The sequence below is a fragment of the Ammodytes marinus genome (assembly GCF_949987685.1).
Source record: "Ammodytes marinus genome assembly, chromosome: 17".
Lineage (NCBI taxonomy): Eukaryota > Metazoa > Chordata > Actinopteri > Uranoscopiformes > Ammodytidae > Ammodytes > Ammodytes marinus.
This window is the reverse complement of record NC_137221.1, coordinates 7,195,266-7,220,209: the sequence shown is the minus strand read 5'-3', so window position 1 is coordinate 7,220,209 and position 24,944 is coordinate 7,195,266. Positions and strand designations below refer to the sequence as shown.

Below are 24,944 nucleotides of genomic sequence, written 5' to 3'. Positions count from 1 at the left end.
AAAGCTGCTCTATGGCACGTTTTCAACACATGTGACCAACACAGTGAACACAGGTGAAAGTGATGCCTGGCCACGTGTGTTGTACAGGGTTGAGTCTGTATGCTTGGCTGCACACATAAGTGAATGCACTTTATATATGCAGATGAGGAGCTTTTCACATGAATGAAATGTACAGTACACTGATAGACATAGGGGATCAGTAGGAGTTCAAAAAGGTACAACCTACACTAATAGACCCCCTATGGCTTATAATGGGACCTTAAGGTAACTATGTGCACCTTATTTGAGGGCAAAAAAAATACACTCTATACTTTTTTGAGTGTATTTGTATGTAATATAAAGTGTTTTTGAGTCTACAGAAAAGCGCTATATACATCCTATCAATCTTTTTTTTCCTAATTCCTATTTTCCTGCAAAGTTTGAAGCAAATTTTGTATAGAATATTTGCAACCTTAGGAGAATGTATTGTGAGATGTGATATTATAAAATCATAGTTCTGGTTGTAAGCAAATAAACAATATCAACGTCAATAGTTTTTATTTATCATTATGGAAGGAATAGCCTATTCGTCATTGACAGTAACATCTGATTGGTGAATCTGTCACCTTGAGCACGACTCTAACACATCCACTGGAAGGCCTCTATGAAATCACCCAATGCTGCCAATGTCATGAGCAAATCTCTCTTAATAGGATTATATCGCTTGAACTCTGCGCACAACATCCCGTCAGTATTTCAGCCACAGACCGGGCCCCAAGGGGTCGGAGCAGATGACTGCGACAAAGTGTGTGTGTGTGTGTGTGTGTGTGTGTGTGTGTGTGTGTGTGTGTGTGTGTGTGTGTGTGTGTGTGTGTGTGTGTGTGTGTGTGTGTGTGTGTGTGTGTGTGTGTGTGTGTGTGTGTGTGTGTGTGTGTGTGTGTGTGTGTGTTTTGGTGTGTGTGTGTCTGGTGTGTGTGTGCGTGCGTGCATGTATGTAACTGTGTGAGCGACTCACGTGACGTCTCCTGCATAGTGGCGAATACGGAAGTGTTTCTGATGGTCCATGGTTTTGTCCGTGGGGCAGAGCTGGATATGAGGAGAGGACACAGTGGTAAAACAAACTGTTTTTCTCATTAAATAGTGTTTTGCAAACGTTTACCGTGTGCAGATGTTAGCTTCAGGGGGAGGGAATGAAAGCTGTGTTTTTGGAACCCCCTGTTGTTTGAAAAGCATCTCATGATGAAACAACTCTGAAGGCAAAACATTGGAGGAACTCTGCCCTCTACTGACTTCAACACAAACTGCACATGTGTTAAAGGAAGTTTTTTTAAATTTAAATGTCTCCATTTTTGTTTTTCCGAGTATAGTGCGGGGAGGATATGTCAACAACATATGACCACTTCCTGATAACTATGTGAAGTAATAACCACATTTTCAGAGATCACTTTTTGAAACTTCAGTTTTGAGCTACGGTCTTATAGAGTGGGTAGGGAGTTGAGCAGGAGAGGCTGAAGCTTGATAGATGTTTTATTGTTTTATTTTATTTATCCTTTATTTAACCAGGTTAACTAAAGGGTTCTCACCTTGCGTGATCTGTAGTGCGGGTGCTGGGCCAGTTTGGTGTCCATGCTTTCCAGGCAGACCGTGTCGGTGACTTTCCCCACGGTGAGGCAAGCTTCATCCAGAATGGAGATGATTCCTTTGTGAGACTGCTCCACCAGGTCCACGATGATCTGGTTGTTGAAGTAATCGATCTGTGTATAAAGAGTGTGATTGTTAAGGAAGAGAAGAAATGTAGTGGTTATGATACACGTTGCATGTGATTTTTTGCTTGTATGTGTCTTTTTGGCGTGTGTGCATGTGCCTCTAACCATTAACTTTTCAGGCAATTTTTAATCATGAGCAAACCACATTCTTAGGAAACAGAATTTTTCGTAGATTGTATTTTTTGTTACCTTAACCTATGGGTATTTCTTATCCAAAGTGTTTAAAGCAACTAAAAACAGTTGAATAATGTGAGAAAACTACAATACTGCATAACCACTGACCATCAATTGTAAATAAGGAACTGCTAAGTATGAATTGTTCTGCAAATGTCTCCACCATCTTGCATTCTAGTGTGTTGTTGTGAGTGTGTGTGTGTCTCACATGTTGCCAGGTGATGCCCTCCCTCTGGTATTCTCCCTGTTCCTGTCGGAGGATGAGCTCGATGAAGAGCTGCTGTAGCTTCTCGTTGCAGTAGTTGATGCAGAACTGTTCAAAACTGACCCGCAACAGAGGAACCAAAACTTCAGCAACGTCATTAAGAGTGAACTATTAGATGTGGTTAGTTTACTATTATAAAGCTACACCAACCTGTTGTTGTCAAAGATCTCAAAGCCGTAGATGTCCAGCACGCCTATGACTGTGTTTTTCCCATGAAGCATTGGGTTGTAGTCTTTCACTTCAATGACGGAGTTGATGCGACTTACAATCCAGCCGAAAAGTCTCTCATACAGAGCCTACAGCAGGGGAAATTAAGACAGTGTGTGTTTAACATAGACGCTGATTAAAATAATGTGACATGTGAACATTACATAAAAGGAGAGCATGTTGTGGGGATCATGTTAACCTAGTTTTCTTTACCCTGGGGAAGCTGTAAAATCATTAATCTGTGTAAAAAATGTATCTCATAATTAGAAGCTATTTTGTCCAAAGAAATTGGGCTTTTTTTTTAGTAAATAAACATGCGAATAAAGTACACAGCACCTTGACGAAAGCGTCCCGCCCAAAGCAGGCCTCCTTTTCTGTGTGTCCCTTCTCGATGACCTCACCGCCCCCGGTTGCCACGGTGCGGAACAGCAGGCTCTTACTGACGTTCTCCGGTTCTGTGTCCGTCAGCTCCGAGATGTGGTTAACAACGTCAAGTCCCTGGATCTGCACACTTTCACCGTCGCTCTCAAACTGCAAATTACCCTGAAAAACACGCCATTATAAAGCTTGTTGTACAAGCATGATCCCAAACCCTGCTTTCAGTGTTGGTGTGCTCCAAGAAGAAAAATAGTATTTGTAGAATATACGCATTAACGTTTCCTATTATTAATAGCCCATGCTCTAACCTACCAACAGAAGAATGGTTGCCAGGATCTGATAAATGGAGTTGATCTCCTCTTTGGAGAAGCCGATCACGTCCAGGGCGCTCATCACCGCTTTGTGGCTCGAGCGATCATTGTTGGAGGTCTAAAGAAAACAGGATTTTGTATGAGAATTGCTTTGGCCAAATGATTGGTAAAAAAAAAAGATTTGGTATATCAATATGTTTCTCACAGATAAATTGCAGCCATATGATTTTGTACATTACTGTCTGCATGTCTAAGTAAAAGGATTAACAGGAACTTGTTTGTTATGTCTTAATATTTCGACTTAATATACTTAGCAAATGAAACTGACAGCAGTTGCAGCTCCCTCTTTGGTGTACGTGTAGACAGCAGGATTGTTCTGTAGATGAAACGACTCCAGCAACTCAGCCGAGCCTCCACGGAGTAACTGTGAAACACACGTCAAATATACAAGGTCAGATCCAATGGGAACATATCAGAGTGTGTAAGAACTATAACTGTATGTTTTAGAGTTTACCTGGTAGAATGAGTGGAAGTTCCTCTCCCCGTCTTGCTGCTGGACCACCCTGGACTTGAACAAGAGAACAGATTATTGACGTAAACCAAACATCCATCTTCAGACACCATACAATTGTTCTGTGATGACCAATGTATCCCAGGATTTATCCTTTTTGTAAGTAAGCGGTTGTTGTCCATCCCTTGTTGTATGTTCTTACTTAACTTTTCTGTCAAACCTTTTTTCAATTACCTCTGGAGAAATAATTTTTGGCTAGTTTCAAACCTCTCTGGGGTTACACTGAAAGTGGAGAAAATTATTTTCCAACCGAAACAAAGCTGGATAATACTGGATAATGAGCTTAAGTGAGTGTGTTTTCGAGGCGACAAAAGAAAAATAACAGCTCTAAAAGTAAAGAGGTCAAAGCTGTTTTTTGTAGTCCAAAATAAAAAAGTGAAAGTACAACTCTGAGCTGACCTTGTCATGAGGCCGCAACTGACACTTTCATGTGTCAAAGATAGATTTCTTCCTGGACGCGTTACTGAACTCGGGTGAGGAATCTAAAAATGAGGTCGTTGTTCTTTGATTTTGAGGGATTGACATCAAAACCTCATATATAACGCTAGTGATTTTGACAAATTGTATGTGCGCTGAAACAAATCCTATGTGAATACACAGCCTAGGCTCTGTGAACTGGTATGTAAACAAAGTGTATGTAAACAAACCGGGCCAATCCGTAGCTAGCAACATGCCCGTTTACAGAACCTAGGCTGTGTATTAACACAAGTTTTTTTTTTCAGCACACACATTAGTACAGATTCACTGATTTTGGCAACAAGTGTTCTCCAGAATCACAGACTCCCACCTTTATTAAATAAAAATCTTTGCAAAAAAAAAAAGACAAAATTTGCACCAAGTATAAAATGATAACCAATTGTCTGCCTCCTACAGCACCACTTTCACTGTTGGAGCAGAAACAGGACGGATTAGAAACAGTGCGGTTAATTCTGCCCTCTGAACATTAATTAAGGCGCTATCAGTCACCATGGCGCCGGGTGCCAGACGGTGGTTTAACACAGCGGCATGGTGGAGTCAGTCGCCCCAGGTGAGCCATTCATTAACGCCCAGCAGCTTCACAGACACTTCTATATATGGACGCTCCCTCACACCTCTTTGTCATCACCTCATGAAACATTCATGTTCGGGAGGAAAAAAAATATGTTATCTAAAAACTTAATGAGCAAAACTTTCATGTGCTTTCCGAGGTGGGATATCTATGCCTCAGAGGAACCTGTAACTTCTTTGTTTTTGCTCCTGTACAGCAATTGTTGAACAAGCTGTAAGAAAAACTGCACACTGCATTTGCAATCTCTCTGGAGCCTGTATTCCTGTACTCTTGTATGTATTTATTTATTCATCCATTGATTTTTGGATTGTTCTATTTAGTTTTTACTTAACCCATTGATGACTATGGCAATCTAGGATGCATGTCCTTAATGCCTGAGGGTTTTCTGAAAAAATAGTACGAATTGTCAAGTCTACCAAAACCTTAATATCTAAGCCTGTGTAGCACATAGAAACATGAAATAAAATACATTTAAAAGTTAAGGTTCACATGTTTTATTTAAACATGCTCCCTTAGCGCTTACAAACCAACAAATATTTCTAAAAATCGTCAAAATTAGATGAATTAAAAAATTATTAAATATTGTTAATAAATAGATGCAATGTGTTGTGTGATTTTCGTCTTGATTAGCGCTGGGGCATTTTTAGTGTTTTATTTATGTTATTGGCCCATTTGTCTTGAAAGTGGTGTCTGAAACTGTGTGTAATGGAAGCCCTTCAATATTAAACTGAAAGAAATCTTAACCTACGGATAAAAAATTAAGTAACCTGAACCTGTCTGCAGCCAAAGCCCCATCCATCATCCTGCCTAGCCCCCCCCCCCCCCCCCCCCACACACACACACACACACCATCCTCACCTTCTCCAGCAGGTAGTTGTTGATGTGTCCCCCGGTTGGATCTCCGTTAAAGTTGAAGTTGATGTCCATGTACTTGCCGAAGCGACTGGAGTTGTCGTTGCGATTCGTCTTGGCGTTCCCGAAGGCCTCCAGCACACAGTTGGATTTGAGCAGCACATTCTTCACACTGGATATGGAATAACGTGTGAGAAAACAGACGGCAGGGAGGTTAAAATGGGGTCAGATGAAAAGAATACAGTGACATAATTAATGGTGACATCATATTCTTTATCATGTACCAATTATTTTATTTGTGCTACAAACCGAAAGCTCCCCTCACCTCTCCACCTCGGCCCTCTGGCTCGGGTTCGTAATGGCTGCAATGTACTGCATGATGTATTTACTAGCTTCTGTTTTTCCTGCCCCACTTTCACCTGAAACACAAAACACACACAATGAATAGATCAGTAAAGCTGCGCATCACAACATAAATGCAACGTCCCTATACTCTTCTTAAGCCTTGTATAAAGATCATTAAGGGAATATCTAGGCTGTTCAGTCCAATTAACAAATTACAGAAGTGTTTTGTTGACAATGCATATACACATGAGGATGCTGACATGCATACAGGATACTAAATGCTCATTCACTAAACATAGAGACAAGTAACCAAAAAAGAGATGATAATAGTCTTATTATAATTATTAGTCTTAGTAACATTGTTTAATTTCATGATTTCATGTGAAAATATTTAGTATTTGCTAACAAAAAATGGACGTAAGCTGCAGCCCTAGACTGATGGTTGCTGAGCCAAGTCTGACAATGTAGGGCAGAGCCCATCATGTTGAGATGTGGTAAGAAACCACAGGTAAAACACATTTAACACCACAGACAGACAGACAGTCAAACCTTACAATTACCAGAGGCTACAATCTAAGAATAACAAAGTATCTCACAATCTAACAGATTTGTTTTTCACAAGAGTGATGCAGTCATGCCATGTGGGACCAAAAACAAGGCAAACAAGAATATTTTGTTTCGCAACTAGGATTAAAGCCAATTTGCAGCACTGTGGCTCATTGAGATTGAGCATAATATTAAAAGAGTGTGAAAGAGACCCACCGGATATGACTATGCAGGTGTCTTTGGCGCGCCTCTTCATGGCCTTATAGGCAGCATCAGACACGGCGTACAGGTGAGGAGGGTTTTCATAAAGCTCCCGGCCCCGGTACGCGTCGATAGTGTCTTTGCCGTAACAGTCCATCTGCCTGTAAGGGTTAACGGAGACGACCACTTCTCCAATGTAGGTGTAGATACGGCCCTTCTCAAACCTGTCCAAACACAACACATGCTGATGAATTACTACATACATGTAATAGGTATCATGACATTTTTAAACCCTGTGTATAACTATATATTTGTACGTAAAATTAATTTAAAGTTGAGGTCAGCGATTCTGGAGAATGCTTTTTGTTCAAATCCTTTTTTGTCAAAATCAGTGAATATCTCCTCACGAAATACTTTACCTGTCCGAGCTTTGTGTGCGCTAAAAGGAATCCAGTGTCACTACACAGCCTAGGCTCTGTAAATACCATGTTTCTAGCTATACGATGGGCCCCCTTTGTTTATATGCCACATGTTTTTTTAGCACACACACAGTATTTGGAAGGCAAAGAGACCCATTTTCTATGACGTTGTTCAACCACCCACAACCAACCATTGAGTTCTAGGTTCCATAGAACACTGCACCTTCATGCCACACGTAGCTGACAGGAAGTGACACAAGTTTGAAAGCAGGAAATGAAAGTTGTGGTTCAAATGGGCGTCGCAGCTTTGTGTAACCTCTTGTGGGTTCGTTGTGCTGGGAGGGGGAAAACTGACATGTCACGAAGGGTAAATGATGCTAAATAAGATGGTTTTTCACCGTGTTGATGAATATTTTGGCTTTAAAGACAGTCAGTGTCCAGATGTATATCACAAGTTGACAAGCATCCTCATTATTACTGAACTTTGAGGACACAACTAGTGTGTGTCTATTGTTAAGTTGACAACTTGATTATATTTCTGATAAAGTCAGGAAATATCATGAGACCACAAGCTATTTAAAATACTTATTTTGTTTACTTATTGTAAACACCCTGTAAGAGGTGATGTCTTCATAATGAGTACTTTTAAACATCACTTACATCTGTACCACTTATGATATCATTTATCCACAGATGAAAATGTCACAACTCTAAATGGGAACTCATCCCAAATTAAGTACTGGGATTTACACAGAGTTGGCTTACAATAAGGCCTTTGTCTCTGATAAACGTGAAATGTGTTTGAATTATTTGGCTGTACAAAAGGGTATGCACCGTTGATATGTCATTTGAGAAGCAAAAGCTGGTGCAGCATTAAGCGATGATTCCTGCCCCTGCATCTGAGTGACTAAGAAGGTTGTTTACCTTCTTTTTTTAAAGTTAAGATCTCACATCAGTAGAGAAGTCAATCTATTCTCCTTCCTGGTTATACTGTATATACTGACCAATAAGGTAGTGGTTGAGTCAGTATGTGAGACTATATCACATACTGTAAGAGCTAAAAGGAACTCAATGAGCACACATCCTGTTTTGCCTGTCGGGAATTAAGGTATCAGTCGTTGCACCTAAATGAGTGAATATCTCAAAAAATCTGGTCCTGAAAAGCTGATTTTGACAACAAGGATTCTCCAGAATCGCTGACTCCCATACCCTTAATACCCATAATAATATATTTTATTTGTCATATTTTCTATCTGAATAATAATAATCTGAATGAAATGTATGCCATGTATGTAATGAGATTTACCTACAAAATGTACTTAGTTACTTCCCACCACGGTCTTATACTAACAAGTCAAGATAGAAATTCAAACGCAGAAGTTTGCAAATGACCTCATAGTTACAGTATATATGAAAAAGTTCAGCAAATCATTAAAGTTTAGACTCCTATCAGCACAAACTTCAGTGCAATGCTTCTGACGCCAGACAAGTCTGATCAAGCTGTGTGATGAAACGTTGCATATATTATTTTCCAACCTGTGATGACAGACACTAAAAATATGTGGAATATGTTAATTTAGAGCCATCTGCTTTGCACACGTCAGCTGAGAGAGTGTGAGTCATTATCTATAAATCTAGACCATAATAGACAACATTTGACATTTTGGTGTTAAATGATGATTAATTATACAAAAAAAAGATTCTGATTCAGTTTGAACTAAGAACCTGATGCTAACACTAAAGAAGTGAGAATGGAGTAAAATCCAAAAGCATCACACACACACACACACACACACACACACACACACACACACACACACACCAAAAAAGTAGGAAGGTCAAAAAAAAGAAGAAAAAAAAGGGTGACATTTAAATATTAAATTTGACAGGCTTGGCAGTATTAGCTGTTTTATTGGTAACGTGCCATGTGCTTATTTAGTGTGGTGATGATCAAATCAACCACAAGCTTATTTCTGAACCCCGAGGGTGAGCGGGAAAAGGCCAGACCGTGGGCATGACTCATCTATTAGCCATGCCAAATTACTTGGTAATTAAGACAGATTTTACTGAAAGTCAGACAGTTAAGACAGGTAAACATTTTAACTTTCAAATGTCATCATGAAACTTTGCCCGTTGTTGATTACTCACATGAATAAATATGCAAATGTGGCGATTGTCTAACTAATTTTATTTTCTCCCTTTGTGTTTGATCATAATGTTTGTTAAGATAAAGATAAAGGATCAAGCAAACCTCCCAAAAAATAACATCTTTATATCATTAATTAGTTTATTAATTTACATGTAAACTATATATAAATGTTAACAATAAACTTTAGTTAACATTCAATTGATGTTTGATATTATATTCGTTACTGCTTGATCATGCTTAATTAATGTACTATGGATCTTCATGTGTCCTGAATAAAATCATATATATATATATATATAATGTATGAACTCAGGTTAAAAGCATTTTATAAATTTGATTAAAAAAAATTGTTAATTAAGATGAACATTAGTAAATGATCACTAAACACATTAGTTAACTGTTAACTCACGGCTAGTAAATGCTTATCAAGCATTAACTAACTGTAATTTAATGTGCACTTATTGTAAAGTGTCACCCATATTTCAGAGTCCACTAACTGAAGAAACAAGTAACGTTTTCTAGTAACGGAACCAGGTTTGTATGAAGCGTTTACACATTGCATCTCTGACACCCAGCTGCTTCCTCCCTCCCTCCCTCCCTCACTACCAGCACCTCGGGCCAGTTACCTCAACTTGAGATTCTCCATAAACTGCTCCATGGTCACCTCATCCAGGAGCACAAAGTCGGACTTCCCAAACTCCAGGCCTTCCAGCTCCGCCATCCCGAGCTGTGTTCACCCAAAGACACTTAGAGAAACAGACAAGACGCAGGGGAAGAGAAAGCCAGTTTCAAGGAAGAGGAAAGAGAGAAGTTTGGTCGAACGTATGGGGCCCCGGTAGTGTAGACAGACAGGCTGACTGTGAGTATGAGCGTGTGTGTGTGTGTGTGTGTGTGTGTGTGTGTGTGTGTGTGTGTGTGTGTGAGAGGGGGGGTGTGGCCAAGCTCTGTGGTGGATTGTAGGGTGTGCTTAAGTCAAGTCACAGAGCGCTGTGGGCTACAAGCTGCAGCATGTCATCCTGTCAGTCAGCCCATGTATGTCCTCATTCACATCTGTATAAATAGTAGGAGGCTATCTTTAAATGCTCACACCACTACTGCTGCTGCATCCGCCACTGTCTCTCTCTTCCTGCCACTAAGGACTCCTAATCAGAACTCACTAAAACACAGCATAACTCTTTATACAATTGCTTAACTATGTTGTCTTTTCAATTCATTTCCATGCATTTATTGTAAGTGTACAACATAAATACATTTCTTATAAAAGACATACACATAAAAGACTGAATTTATATCTATAAAAACTAAAAATAAGCACAAACCCTGATGAAGAGTTATGGTTGGGAGTTTGTTTGCATTTTTCGTGTATCTTTTCCTCCCACAAACAGGGACCCACATTTAAACATACATGCCAAGCAAGGGCAGTTACCCCTGCACATTTTAGGGTTGGAAAATGGTCTTTATCTCCTGGGAAAGATCGTGGCATTTCCTTTTCTTAGCTTGGCATCGGCAGTACAACACGTCCCTCAGGGTTTTCTCAAAACCAAAGGTTCCCATCTGGCAGGCAGCCCAGCTGAAACTTGAGAAACTTATTTTCTTGTATCCTGGAGCGATAAAAGGGTTAGCCATATTGTTTGTCATGATGTCAAACAAATGATAGGTGTGTAGGTGTGTGTGTGAATACGTTGAGAGAGTGTACGGGAATGCTGACTAAGCTAGAGATTTCTCAATCCTCTTTCATATCACTTTACTGTTTTCTTCTCTCTTCTCTTCGTAATAAAAGGGCTTGACCTGAAAGGGTTGATTTGTTTAAGCTGATCAAGTGAAATATCACGTACACTGATGGCTGTACATTTTATAATCTATTAATAATGTGTGAAAATGAAGAGGGGGTAGGACCAGAAACGTTTTTTCAAGGTTGTCTATCTATCTCTTTTTCCACCTAAGGAACAGTCCTATTCAGTAGGGAAACTATGACTGAGGTAGGAAATAAGTCAATTGAAATTATGCTATCCTGCAAAAAAAGGTTGTACATAGACATACATTATTATTAAAAGGGCCACAGGCAGTGAAAATTGGGATCAAGAAGTTCATATTCTGCCACTAGGAGTTGTTTCAGTTGAACATTTCAGTTGCATCATTCTTCAGTATTTAGTGATTCATCAATCTGAAAAGCTCTCAGTGTTGTGTGAAGGCGATGAACTTTTGTCTCTCAGGCTGCCAGCAGTTCTCCAACATGTTGCAGCGATGTTTATCTTCCCAAACAAATACCAAGTGACACAGCTCAGCTCATGACTCAGATGTTTTATTCATGCCTGTATTGTCAGTATTCATAAATAAGGGGTCTACCTAAGGTAATCCCTATACCCAAAGTCCATTAACGTGCTTTGAGAATGAAAGCTCTGCAAAAGCTGGTAAGTCAACCTTGAGTTAGAGTTGTTTTTCTGTCAAGCTAATATTTCCGTCAAGGCTGAACTTTAGTTAAAATGGACAAGAAGTTGAAAACACAACAGATGAAATCCCAACCAACAGATCCATCACCATGAAAACTGAACAAACTCAATCAGATGAAAAAAGCTTGTCACTGGACTGTTTGTCAAGATGCAATTTCTAGTCTAGATTGAACTCTGATGCTAAATGTTATTTCTAATTTCAAACAAAACTTTGCTTTAGTTTAAAAGTTTAATTTCAGCGGTAACCCTCCAAACCCACCCGCTATCTCTAGGTTTCCTGGTTTTATACAAATACTAATAATGAAAATCTTATGACACAATCATTTTTCTTTAAAACTTCCCTCTCTAAACTTTCTGTCCATCATATTCAGGTAATGTTATTGACGTATCCTGGAAACAGACCAAAACAAACGGGGGGGAAACCACAGCATTAAGCTCTGTGGTGGAGGACTGATGCATTTTAGAGCTTACTCTCTGAGTCATTCTTACAGTCATCAGTGCAGCCGTTTGATCGGCCTTTTCTCTTTCAAAGGTTTTTTTATTAAATGTTAGTAACAACGGAATTGTAGCACAGCACAAAAGCACAATTGTAGTACAAATTTTTTCCCCTTTTTCTCCCGAACATACCCCACCCACATCCCACCCTCACACCCAACAACACGAAACACACACCACAAGAAACAAAAACAAACAATCAATATGAAAAAAAAAAAAAAACACATAAAGAAATAAAATTCAATCAAATAAAAGAGGGGAGGGGGTAGCTACTCTTCTATAATTATTGTTGGTTTTTTAAAATAATTTAGGAAGGGGCGCCAAATTCTGTCAAATTTATTCTCGGATCCCTGGGTAACGTGATCGGCCTTTTTAAATCACACTTGATACAAGCACTGATTGGAAAATGATATGAGTTAAGGGACTTTACCAGCAGACATAAACATTAGTATTTGTCATAAATACACAGCACCTACCTACTGAAGAGCATCAGTTGCTTGAAAGCCTCTTTTTGTTTTCTTACACTCCATATAAAGTTAGTTTTCTGCTGTATAATTGAAACAGTGTGCAGTCCAACATTCATTTACTTTCCCTGAAACTACGGTTGCCTTTTAGATCCTCATTAACCCTCACTACTTCCTCTCTCAGCATGACTTCAGCTGACTATTTCACTTCCTGCTAACGCTTCCTCACATCTGTGTCTTTCTCAATGTAGATGTTGCATTCAAATGTCATAGTTACAGCGTTGTCAGACAATGTTATCATGGTAGAGCACAAACACATTGAGATGAAAGAGGCAAATGTTTATATCATATATATTTTACACCCAAAAATGCATCTCATCATAAATACTTAACAACTTAATCAACTAACATGTTAATGTTAGTGTTTTTTAATGACCATTTTTGTAATTATTGCAGCATATATTCTTCAGTTTTCTCCTATCAAGAGTACCAAATAATTCCCACTTCCCCAAGCTAAAGCTAAGTTTAGTTGGGGGTAACTCCAAAATTACTGTACAGACTTACATAACAGTAAACAAACTGTAAATGCCAAAATATTGAGCATTCCTGTAACACTCAATCCCTGTTTTGCTACAGGCCTCAAAACTCCATCGCCAATCAGGTTCAATTATACAACACCATGTAACAGTGTAATCAAAAGTGCTAGTTAATAGGATAACACATATTTAGACGATTACCATTCCACAAAAAAGGTGCCCAAAACTTAATATAAAAGTTTCAGTGCAGTCTGTCCACCTTCATGAACATAAATCCAGTGCTTGTTTATCTCTTTCTCAAGTTTTTAAACTGTTTCTTTAAGTTTGCATTCAAATCTAGTAATGGCTGAAGGCCTTTCTTGGGCGATTTAGGGGGAGGATGTTTGCTTTCTGTGACTTGTCCGTAGCCACTGCTCCTGTCAGGCCGGGTTTTATCTCTGGACTCCGATTGACTCCTACGATCTCTGCATCGACCAAAACGATCCGCTGCTTTCCAGTCACTTTCAGCACCTTGCTGTTTGTTGTCCTGGTATTTTGATGGAGAATAACCTGTAGCTCCCATAGGCAATGCATTAGCTGTAGCATTAGCGGTAGCACCACTATCTCTAGTTGTGTTATTCCTACGTGCCGGTGGCAGAGAGGTGCTTCTCTTCCTGGAGTTTTTGTCCAATGTCCTCCCTGTACGTCCTGATTGGTCAACCGGCCTTCCCAGCAGCCTCTGCTTTAACTCGTAGCTCTCACCGGACGGTCCTACGAGGTGAATCTTGTCAGTGTTCGGACATACGAGCACTGATTGGTAAATGTTTTGGTTTTTCCGAATTCTTTCAAAAAGTGCCCAGCCTTCTTTATCCACCTGTTCAATGCGAACTTCCTGTGTGCGTAGTGATTTGTTGAGATCATTCAGGAGACTCTGCAGTTTAACAACAGCAGTCCTTGCGCTCCTTCCAAGTAAAGTGACGTTGAAGCTATCGCCAACTTCACAAACTTCCATTTTAACGTTATGGCTGTCCAGGATGGCGTCCATGTCTTTTTTCCTAAGCCGTTCCGCGTACCTGAACACATCTGCATCGATGACAAATGTCTCTCTTATAAGCCTGACTGAGCGTTGCTGGTCTGGTCTTGGAGAAGGAGAAAAAGCTCTGATTTCTGGAGAATTTGGACGGTTATTGGAAAAGCCAGTCACCCCATTTTGAGGCTGTTTTGGGGACCCTATTCGGCTCCTGGTACCACCTCTGTCGTTAGTGTAAGTATGTTTGGAAATGGCCCCAGAGGAAACCTTCAGGGTCGGGGATTGTGCGGGTGATGGTGCAACGTCTGTCGTCGCTTGTGAGCTTATAAGCGATTCCAAAGTTGCCTTCGCATCTTTAAGTTTCAAAAACGATCCCTTGACACGCACCTGATCGCGGCTCAGATCTGTCAACTCAAAGCCGTGGGACCTGAGGATCTGTCGCGCCTTTGCCTCATCGTGGAAGAAATTCAAAAGTACCGTCGCCTCCACCGGGAAATCCATCTGTAGACATTAGGGGGAGAATATAAAAGGCAGGGTGACTCACAAAGACATCGCAGACAAACGATTCTGTGTATGCAAAAGATGATTCAGGCAAAAATAAGATGGATAAGTTAGTATAAGGGTTCAGTTACCTTCATATGGGAAGTTGCTTTCAATGTTAGATGATGTCATTGATGATTCACCTGCTCAAACACATGAGAACTATTTCCCAAGACGGAGCAGCAACTGTTGAAATAAATAAATGATTTAAGTTATTGACTGATTCAATGATTGACTGACCCTAACCGAGGATTTGAAACAGGAAAAAGTCAAGAGTTTAATTTGTACAGTTTAATGTAACTCTTCAGAGTAATCGTGTCAAATTGTAATTTCTCGGTTTCAACAAACAAAAATTCTCATAACAGTGAGAAAAAAAAACACTTTGTTTTGTCATAGGAGAATGCACGCTGACTTTTCCTACAATGTATTTTCAGATGAGTAAAAAAAGAGGAATGGACACTAAGAAGATTTTGTTTATAAGCTCTACTGTGGAAATACAGTATAGACCAACTACACTATGCACAATGTTAATATCAAAAAGTGCTACAGCCAACATTGACATTATTGCAACTCTTACTTATGGTCAGCAGAGGGCAGTGAAACCACATATTAGTGTCCTGTATAACTCAATCATGCTTCCCTTTTTTTCTCCATCTTCCCATCATATATCAGTGTTGGATACAAAAAGCAAAGCAAAGCAAAGCAAAGGTTAACACACGTTTAGTATTTCTTATAGTCCAGTTCAAACAAGTTTGGTAAAAGTAGCCCTGAAAAAATACCTCAAGGTTCCATGCAGTGACTGGAAAGTAACTGAGTAGCCTACCTCAAGTACTGCTATCTACAGAATAGCAATGTTAAGTTGTTTGTACTTTACTTGAATATTTTTATTTGATTCTAGGCCAACTTTAAAACATTTACACCACTAGAATTCAGCACCAAATAGTGTAGCTACTTTGTTAGTTCACTTAATTTATTAAGAGGATATGTTTGCTTGAAATTCAATTAAATAGGCCTATACCAAAACAATATGATCCCTTGTATGATCCATGTAGGCTATTTTAGGCTATATGATTTTATTTCCAGCACAGTCATGAACATGAAACATGAAACTTTCAGGACGTTTCATCGAAAGTGAAAGTAATTCTGTCGCAGGTTAATTCTGGCTCATTTGGCTTCATAACTTCTGTAAATAAAGATTATCTATTGACTGTGAAAACGGGGAATGTAATCGATGAATGTAGTTGTAATAACACTGTTTGCCAAGCGTAATTTTGAGTTCGTGAACATTTTATTTCGTTGTTAAAATGTAGCAAAGAAACTTAGGCCCATTTCCACTCGTTAATATTTAGCCTACATTAGAGGCAATTTTACTGAGACTAAATTAAAACTGATAAAGGTCTCAGGGAAGTTTGTAACTTACTTTTAAATTCAGTCCTGTAAACTTCATCATGACTTGACGCCCATGTTGTTTTTATCGGTGGAAAGGGAAAGTAGCGACGTCACAACCGCTCCGGATTCACAATTTACCCATCACAATAAAATACAATAAAAAAATATGAAATTTTAATTATTTAAAACTTCTCAAGCAAGGACAAGTAGGCTATTAATTTCTTTTAAGAATATCGTGTATTAGAATTCATTAAATTGCGGGAAATGATTACATGAGTCCATAGACATTTAATTCAGTAGGCATGTCTGCTGTAAATAGCAATGTCATAAAATCATATTTGAAATGTTGTTTTATAGCCCCTAGGTCTCCTAAGTTTAAACCAAGAGGAGTTTATTGGTGGAGGAATAAAATAATTTAGCAGTTTATTTATAAGCTAATATCAGTATGCAGGCTTATGTTTCATCAGTTTTGGTTCTGACAATTTAAAAAAAAACTGCTATTATGCACTAAATTAAACGTAGTTATGGATATTATAATTATTTTCTACAAAATCTGCTAGGAAATAAAACCCCAAATTCTGCACACTGCAGGTTTAAAATTCTGTTGAAGCCGACCTGAAGCTAAACTTTATGTTCCCTCTCGGCTGATGATGTCAGAGAAGAGTCGTGGAACGTTGACGCGCGTCTTGCTGAGCGCACAACAAAAATGCTGCAAAAATGCTGTGCGCTCAGCAAGACGGGCGTCATAGTTGCGCAGGTCTGAGCAAGACGGCTCCAAGTCGAACGAGGCTAATATTTTTAAGTGGTCGAACGTTGTTTCGCTGCGTTGCCTGGAGACGGCTCTAGTACTTGTTGCCGGTTGCCATAGGAACCCTGGTCCAGGGAGAAACCAACCAGCACGAGCAGATTCCCTGAACATTCTAGAATTCCGGTGAGTAATACATTCGGCGTGAAGAAACTTTGATATGACTGGAAAAGTTGTCACAATTTTCTTTTTTTAATTCAGCAATGTAGAAGACAACACCAAAGTGGTTCGTGTTTACCGTACACGTTATGGCCTTGTCACTTTGGTGAAGGTGAAAAGACAATTGTGCTCTATGAGCCGTTTATGAGGATATTGTTTCCGGTAGACCTAATAATGGTGACTCCTTTGTTGTTGTGTCATTTGGAGGTAGTTTTTCATCCCTGACTATTGCTTCAAAGAGATTCCCCTTGCCTATGTCATGTTAATATATCTGTCACTAATAGCCACTGGCTTTGTCCTAATACAAAACAGAATTTCCACCAAAGCCCATTAACAATACATTCTACAATTAAACTGTATACTTAGTTAAAAATACAGTTACTGTTCATAGTATGGCAACACGACACTCCTCCTAACACACACCTGATACTGAAGGTGGTGCTATAGCCTACTTCACACCCTTGGGTAAGTTTTAACTAGCTTATACAAGAATTAACGTAAAACTAAATTAAATTTAACTTAAAATATAGGCCTACATCATCCTCGTGCATCAACTTTGGTTGTTTCCTGAGTCATTCAGACTGAGCCGAAGATTTTAATGTGAATGTATTTTAAATGTATATTGACTGAATGCAACTTCAACTGTGTTTACTGTGAAACTCAAGGGTAGCCATAGGCTATATCAATATGCTTCTGCAAGAATATCACCAAAACAAATCCTGCACATCTAAATGCCCCTGACAGATAGAGTGATTGTATGTTTGCAGGTTTCTTCAACAGTAGGATGTCTGCACTTCCTGCAAAGCCCGGCCTGCGCCACAGTGTGTCTGATTGGCAAGGCAACAACCAGCAGCTTTCTGCCACAGCGCAACATGAGCGACACGATTCTAATGTGATCCGGCAGGAGGGGCGGTCGCTACGCAACGAGACCAACTGTAAGGTGGGTTCAGGTGTGATATGAATGATGCCTGTTAGAAAGCTAAACAGAAGAATATCATGCACTGCCCACACATTACTTTTTATGTCCAGTGTTTGATGTGTGGTAAAAAGTGCCTTCGAACACTGCATATGTCCACATTTAATCAGCCTTCCCCTCAGTCATTGTCTTCCCCCTTTTCTCTGTAGACGTCCTGGGATGAGAGCGATACCTCTCGCAGGCTGACGGACCGGGCCTGGGACGTCGCCCGCTGGAGAGACGCTTTGGAAACATGCGCACAGAAAGTGGATGAAGAGATGCAGAATTTGACCATGGTGATTTGTCCAAAAACCTCCATTATGGCCGTTTAAGATGCTGTATAGGACGCAAACAGACAAGATGCAGTAAAATAAACACCTGAATGTACATTTGTGACCTTTAATTACATGGTATGCAAGCAAAACAGCCCAAAATATACTAGTATTTAAAAAATATATATATTTGTCTACAATGTTTCACCTTAAAAAGAGAAATTGGCGGCCCTTTAAAACATAAGATACAAACTTCACTGATTTACTTAAATAACAGTGAAGTGACCTCAGCCTTGGTGTGTGTTGGGACAGTCTAAACAGCAGACGGAGCAGGCCCTGGCTGCGACCGCCGTTCCCCTGGAGGTGAGCAGTGAGTGCCTGACGCTGCGGGACGGGCGGCGAGGGTACGAGCTCGTCAGCGACCCAGTGAGCGAGCAGCTGAAGAAAGAAGCCGAGTTGATTGAAAGAATGCAGCAAGTTCTGCAGCAGCACATAGACAAAGCGTTTGAGCAACTGTGGTATGGTGTGATGCTGAGGGACTCATTTATTGTCTTTTGCTGTTTCTCTCTTTTTTTCACAACATCCTCTGTCAATAACATAGAAGTAACAAAGAATGAACCTGCTCGTTTGATGGTTCCTTAACCCTGACCGACCCCATCCTCATGGCCTTTCTCTAAATTCTATTCTATACATGCAGGATAGTATCAAATTTTATCTTCTTTATCTTTTGCTGTTTTTCTGACCATATTTTCTTTGCTTTTGTTTCCAGTGTCTTGCAGGAGCTTCGGCACCAGCTGACTGCAGACCTCCAGAACAAGATGGACGCCCTGGACGTTGATATGTCCTGCCTGTCACTCACAATAAAGTCTCCTCAGATCTCCCTCAAGACCAACCCAACTCGCATTCCATCGGGGTAATCTTGGAATGATGGTGTGAATGAAATAATAGAAAAATAATATACAATGGTAGTTTTTTTTTTTTGTAAAATTTGTATTTTTTCTAAAAAATTAAATTGAACCATAGTCGAAAAGTTTCTCATTGCATGATATAAACTGGAACAGAATAATGCTGTCAACAGAATAATACAGTAGACAATGATTCAATCCTTGTTCAAAGTTCCTGGTTAACTTATTTCTTATTAAGTAAAATGCACATATGCTGTTATTGTTGTAGTTCGTCTACGCCCCAGGAATGGGTCCAGTTCAGCCAGTATAATGTGGCCCGTGCTCAGGATGCCATGCAGGTGTCCCAGAAAATGAGGGAGGACATGAGTCTCACCAGAGCCCAGGTCTGTGTGATGTAACTACTATTGGCTTGTATTGTAACTTTAGCTATAGTATTTGTATTGCAAACTTATGGTACGATTGGTTCAGATAAGTAACCTTTGCATGTGTAAAAGTGAATTATTTTATACAATGGATTTCCAAAATAATTTTGTTAATTTAAAGCAGGGGATCTTTAAGGAAATATTTGCTTTGTCTTTCCGTCTTTGGTTTTGCTAAAAGTCTGGAACTATTGTGCACCTGATTTATTTATGTGGTCATATCAGTATACTATTTGTATAATATACTAGATAATATTTATCTACTTTCTGTTTATTAGTTGCTGAATGAGTTGGACACTCAGCGCAGAGCCACAGAGTTTGCTCTTCGTAAGCGTAATCACCATGAAGAGCAGGCCCGCGACGAGCTGGAGTGGCAAATAAAAAAAGTAAAACATCTAATATCTTATAATGTCAGGTATTTACCTTTTTGACTGCAGGTTTTTAACATGTGGAGGCTTAATCCAGCCATTTTTATAAGTGGGCCAGAGGTTATTGATTATTATATTATCTTAAATTGACTATTATTGATTGATTATAAACTGTGTGATCTTTGTTGTAGACTGAAGATGAAATGGCAGAAATGGAGAATGACATCCACGCGCTGGATGCAGATCTGCAGGCGAAGACGGCCTTTCTGAAACTGGCTCACACCCGACTGGAGAACAGGACCAGCAGACCGGGCATGGACCTGTGCAGAGACCAGGTTTCACTGACGCTCAAACTGTAGTATATCAAGCATAACATATTAGCAGGAGCAGTGAAAGTAGCGGTAATACTAGAAAAAAGTTTAATCTTTAAGGCTCATAAAAGTGGCCTTCGTCCTGACAAATGTTTTCCATACTGTGTGTTTGCAGGTGCAGCTCGGCCTCGTTGATGAAGTCCATCTGCTGGAATCTGCAATCATGGCTCTGAAACAGAAACTGTCCGACGCTCAGTGAGTCAGAAAGCTCAAGTTTTTCCTCTGATGATCATAAATGACCTGTAAACCAGCCCTTCAGTGAAAACAATGCTATGTTTATGACCTTATCAGTGATCATGATGCATCCTGCTGTCTCTCTACCACTCGCTTCATAAGCAAATTAACCTGCCGCTTTTGTCCAAAGATGGTGCTAGAATCAACAAAAACTGTAGTTTCCTTGTAGCTATTTTAATCAAATGAGAAAAGGTACATTTACTTTAAAACTTTCTAATTTTTTTCTCTCTCAGGCATTCTCTGCAGAAGTTGAGGCTCCATCACTCCAACATGCTGCAGGATCTCTCCAGGAAACAGGAAGCAATTTCTCTGGAGCAGCGAAGCCTGAACACCCGAACGCGCCTCACGTCCCCGTCCCACACCGACCGCACCCCCGTGCTCCTGGTCCCACTCACTAACTCCAGCGGGAGGAGCAACCTGCAGCTGCTGGCTCAGTAAGAAGGGAAGAGGTTTAAGAGTTTAACTCAACAAATATATCAGTGTAATAGGTTTAATTTTAGCTTGAATTTTCATGTTTTTAACTTTGCAGTTATGACACTGAAATGTTAGGTCCATATATTAGTTTCTGATATCTTAAATTAATTAATAATAATTATTATAATTGGTGCTGAAGAACAATACACACTCGTGTTTTATTTATTTTGACAAGAACAGTCATCATGGTACAAAACAGTATTTCTTCTTTTGTGTGGTTGATTTGCTATTAGTTGTGTTGTGTTAAATTACTTTAAGTATGTCTTTAAATGAAATACATTGTAATCATGAATAGATTTTTGAAATCTTACAGCATTTATGCATTTAAGGTTGCCTTACTTATTTATTTAATGATTGCGTATCAAAAATTCCTTCCTGAAATTGCTCACGTTTGTCGCATAGATCAATACTTTTATCCATTCGTAGCTTTAATTGCTTGGTTTGGCGTTGTCATGGTGTTTGATAAACTGAAGCTGTATCGAGCATGACAACGGTGATAATGATATGAACTTTGACTCATACAGTAAACGCGATTGAATAAAAAATAGCTGGTAAACATGCACTAAACACGGTCCATCACGCAATATAACTCTCACCTCCTGCCTCAGCTGTAATGTCAGCGAATAAATGATAGAGAAAGATCCGTTGGGTTTGTGTCTTGTCTATGGAAGATTATAAGATGTATTTTATAACATTAGAGAATTAATTAATTGTTATGAAGAAGAAAAAGAAAAAAAGAATTTGTTTTCACAACAATTTTAAATGCCTATTTTGTCTTTCTGCATGCAAAAGTTTGAAGGTAACATATAATGCTCATTTTCAGACTCAAAATTGGAAATTGGGTTTCTACTAAAAACTGTTTTCATGGTTTATTGTCAAAAAATACCTTTATATTTCTGATTCAGAGCCTGTCTCTTTAAGCCCCGCCGTCCCATAAGACCAGTCTTCTCTGATTGGCCCTGAATCTAATATGCCAGTTTGAATCGAAATGCCAGATGCCACACTGGGAACACATATCAATGTTGAAAAATCATGTAAAAAGTATTTTGCGTAATAGGTACACCTTTAAAGTCTCTAGGTTACACAAGTTATTGAGTCAAATAAAATAACTGAAACGGTATATTCTTTTTAGAAAACTATAAGCAAACCATTATCTTTGGGGATCCATGAAGGCACACTAATGATTTAAAAAAAAACGATGGACCCCAAAAATAACATCTATAGCTTTTGTGATTGACAACCTAGCTGGGACTACAGTAAAGGGAGCTAGTGTTGCAACCTTCCTGGAAAAAAACTAAATGGATAAAGCTAATGGCACGGTCACTTGAGCTAATAAATAAGGTAAATATGCAGTCATTACTTTGCAAACATTCCCGTCAAGGTATCAGAAGAGTAACAATACACACACTTGTTTTTAACAGTAGATCAATAGACTGATCAAACAGCTGGCCGCCATGTTTTGAACCTCTCAAGATCATTTCTTGGAAAATCGTTTCTTAGTATCTGTTATTCTGCTCCAATAAAACTCCCCAACAACAAGCCCCCAGTGATTTTCTGCTCATCATAATCCTTTTGCACGGCACACCCACCTTTCTCTCACTCTCCCTCACACAAAAACACACTAAATAACTCATCCTCTGCCATAAAACTGCCTTCATGCCACAAACATGTCACCGTTTCCCATAGCCCAACCTTAATCCTTTCCTCGCAATCAACTATCAACTTCAGCACATTTATTACTTTACTGCCGGGCCCCTCCAGTGCGTTTAGGGCAGCCTGGGCTCTAAGGGGGTAGCCCGTGTGCTTCCTGAATGGCTAAATTATTCTGAATCATTTCACTTAAGAGACCAGATGCTACCTGTCTGTGGCCGTAGGGCAATTAAGGAAGCCTGGTGCCTGCTAAATGCTTTCTTCTTCTGCATGAGTGGATGCGTCTCCTTATCTGAATCTCTGTCATGACGTGACGTGTGCACCTCGCCCCCTACATGCCCACATTCAACAGCCAACGCCTATTTTCTCTACTGTCACCTGTCCTACACATGTAGCCTATCGTCTTTACATGACCGAGGGGGAAACCCAGCACTACAGAAGCTCGGGAAAGGACATTGCTCCCACGAATGAAGAAAGCGTCTTTTGAATTATGGAAATAACGAGGACACTTGGACAAACTTGTAGCCAACTTTTGTAAAATAATCAGTTTGTTTGCTTGTTGTAGTTGAGGCTTTCTGGTCGGCTTAACAGATTTACTGCTGTCAGGGTAAATTGGAATCATTGCTACATTTCTTATGGACTTTTATCCAAAGCAACTTACAACTGGATATAGGCAGTTAGCATTAAGGATCTTGCATAACTCACACTTCACTAGATTTCCCCCAGCCCTGACCGGGAATCCAACCCTGGTTTCCAGCATCAAAGTCAATGGTGTTTCATTGGCTTTCCTGTTGGCTTGCCAGATTTATTGCTGCAATGGTCAACTGGAATCAGTGCTACATTTTTTTGGGACTTTTTCTGCCTCTATGCTACGTCTATGTCCTTATCTGAAGAGATGCAGGTTGCCACCAAGGATTGCATTGCTATCTGCGTCTACACCATCACCTTTCTGCTCGGCCTTCCCGCCAACCTGTATGTGCTGTTTGTGTACGCTCGAAAGGCCCGCAAGCGCGGCGCGACGCCCAACGTGGTCTACGCCCTCAACCTGTGCCTGGCCAACTTAGCCCTCGTTGCCTGGCTACCGGTCAAAGCGCTGGAGACTTTGCTTCAGGACTGGAGGCTGCCCGCGCCTGTCTGCCCGATCTACAGCTTCTTCCTCTTCTCTTCGCTTTACGGCAGCTGCCTTTTCATCACCGTGGTTACAGTGGGGCGCTACCTTAGCATAGCATTCCCGATCATCTACAAGCAGTACCGCAATGCTAGGAACTCCTGCTTCATCAGCGTTGCATTGTGGGCCGTGGTGCTCGTTCACCTTGGAATTGGCCTGGTTGCCGAGGGCGGGGTTAACTTTGTGTCCAGTGACGGTGACGCCCTAGCCTGCTACGAGCACTTCAACGAATCCCAGCTGGCTGTTCTACTGCCGTTACGTCTGGAGATGGCCATCGTTTTGTTTATTTTGCCGCTTATTGTGACGTCTTATTGCACTTTGCGCTGCGTTACCTTGGTGTGGCGCACTAATCTGCGCCCCGTTGGCAAGAGAAGAGTCCTGACTGTTGCACTATCCACGCTAGCTGTGTTTGTGGTTTGCTATGCGCCCTACAACGCAACACACATCGTAGGGTTTGTGTTGAAGCAAAACATCGAGTGGAGGACGTACGCTATGCTGACGAGCTCCTTTAATGTTTTCCTGGAGCCTGTTGTCATGATGATGCTGTCGCCGGCGGTTTCCAGGGGGATCATGGGAAGAATGTGCGGACGGCAAAGTCAGTTCAGTCACATTGAGGGGTTTCGCCATCGGTGTAATAGCAGTAACTTTGTTGTTAATAACGCCAGGGCCTGCGCACCTACAATGTCTGAGAGGACACAGGCAGGGGCAGAGGTGACGAAAGTAAGTCAGGACTTAGGCCGCAGTTTGGCGGAGACAAATCCAACAGGGGAAGAAAGCAAAAACATTAATGGACACTACGATTAAAGATGGCCATTCCTCTGTGTTCCTTGAAATCCAGATCAATCAGCAATTCATCTAGGGAATATCTCTCTGTTTGTCGCTTTAAGGCAGAATAACTTTAATCAAAGCTTTATCACATAGTTGCTGTCTTCATGTATACTCCTCTGAAATATAGTATTCCCTGTATTATCGAGTTACAAGCACATGAACGGCCCTCCAAAGTAGTAGTTACTAGTGAGAAATTGCTCATTTCGATGGTACAGGAGTTGTGACATTTGCATGACATTTCA

General features: G+C 40.2%; 3 protein-coding genes across 4 annotated transcripts in view; 2 read left to right on the top strand and 1 right to left on the bottom strand.

Annotated features, from left to right (window-relative positions):
* The window catches only part of myo1g (myosin IG), a 44,257-nt gene extending 28,089 nt beyond the window's left edge, over nt 1–16,168 (bottom strand). Inside the window, exons 1-15 of one of the 2 annotated variants that reach the window (XM_080046019.1) lie at nt 16,126–16,168; nt 14,798–14,891; nt 12,633–14,666; nt 9,838–9,957; nt 6,659–6,867; nt 5,877–5,970; nt 5,558–5,723; nt 3,595–3,648; nt 3,409–3,504; nt 3,082–3,198; nt 2,728–2,934; nt 2,335–2,480; nt 2,128–2,242; nt 1,563–1,733; nt 995–1,065 (exon numbers count right to left, since the gene is read on the bottom strand). In XM_080046019.1, the coding sequence (XP_079902145.1) occupies nt 995–1,065; nt 1,563–1,733; nt 2,128–2,242; nt 2,335–2,480; nt 2,728–2,934; nt 3,082–3,198; nt 3,409–3,504; nt 3,595–3,648; nt 5,558–5,723; nt 5,877–5,970; nt 6,659–6,867; nt 9,838–9,932 (1,541 nt within the window). In that variant the 5' untranslated portion in view covers nt 9,933–9,957; nt 12,633–14,666; nt 14,798–14,891; nt 16,126–16,168. Of the gene's footprint in view, nt 1–994; nt 1,066–1,562; nt 1,734–2,127; nt 2,243–2,334; nt 2,481–2,727; nt 2,935–3,081; nt 3,199–3,408; nt 3,505–3,594; nt 3,649–5,557; nt 5,724–5,876; nt 5,971–6,658; nt 6,868–9,837; nt 10,057–12,632; nt 14,667–14,797; nt 14,892–16,125 lie in introns of those variants that run through there. The other variant, XM_080046020.1, reaches the window with a different exon arrangement.
* Nucleotides 16,169–17,842: 1,674 nt separating this feature from the next.
* tekt2 (tektin 2 (testicular)) lies at nt 17,843–21,020 on the top strand (the record flags this gene model as incomplete). Its single annotated transcript, XM_080045524.1, has 9 exons — nt 17,843–17,998; nt 18,184–18,309; nt 18,598–18,803; nt 19,055–19,198; nt 19,459–19,573; nt 19,888–19,995; nt 20,169–20,312; nt 20,464–20,543; nt 20,816–21,020. 9 exons carry the CDS (start codon nt 17,843–17,845, stop codon nt 21,018–21,020), a joined length of 1,284 nt encoding a protein of 427 aa, XP_079901650.1.
* A 2,563-nt stretch (nt 21,021–23,583) lies between these two features.
* On the top strand, nt 23,584–24,678 carry LOC307264413 (free fatty acid receptor 3; the record flags this gene model as incomplete). Its single annotated transcript, XM_080045824.1, has 1 exon — nt 23,584–24,678. The coding sequence occupies one exon, from the start codon at nt 23,584–23,586 to the stop codon at nt 24,676–24,678; it is 1,095 nt and encodes a 364-aa protein (XP_079901950.1).
* Nucleotides 24,679–24,944: the final 266 nt, after the last annotated feature.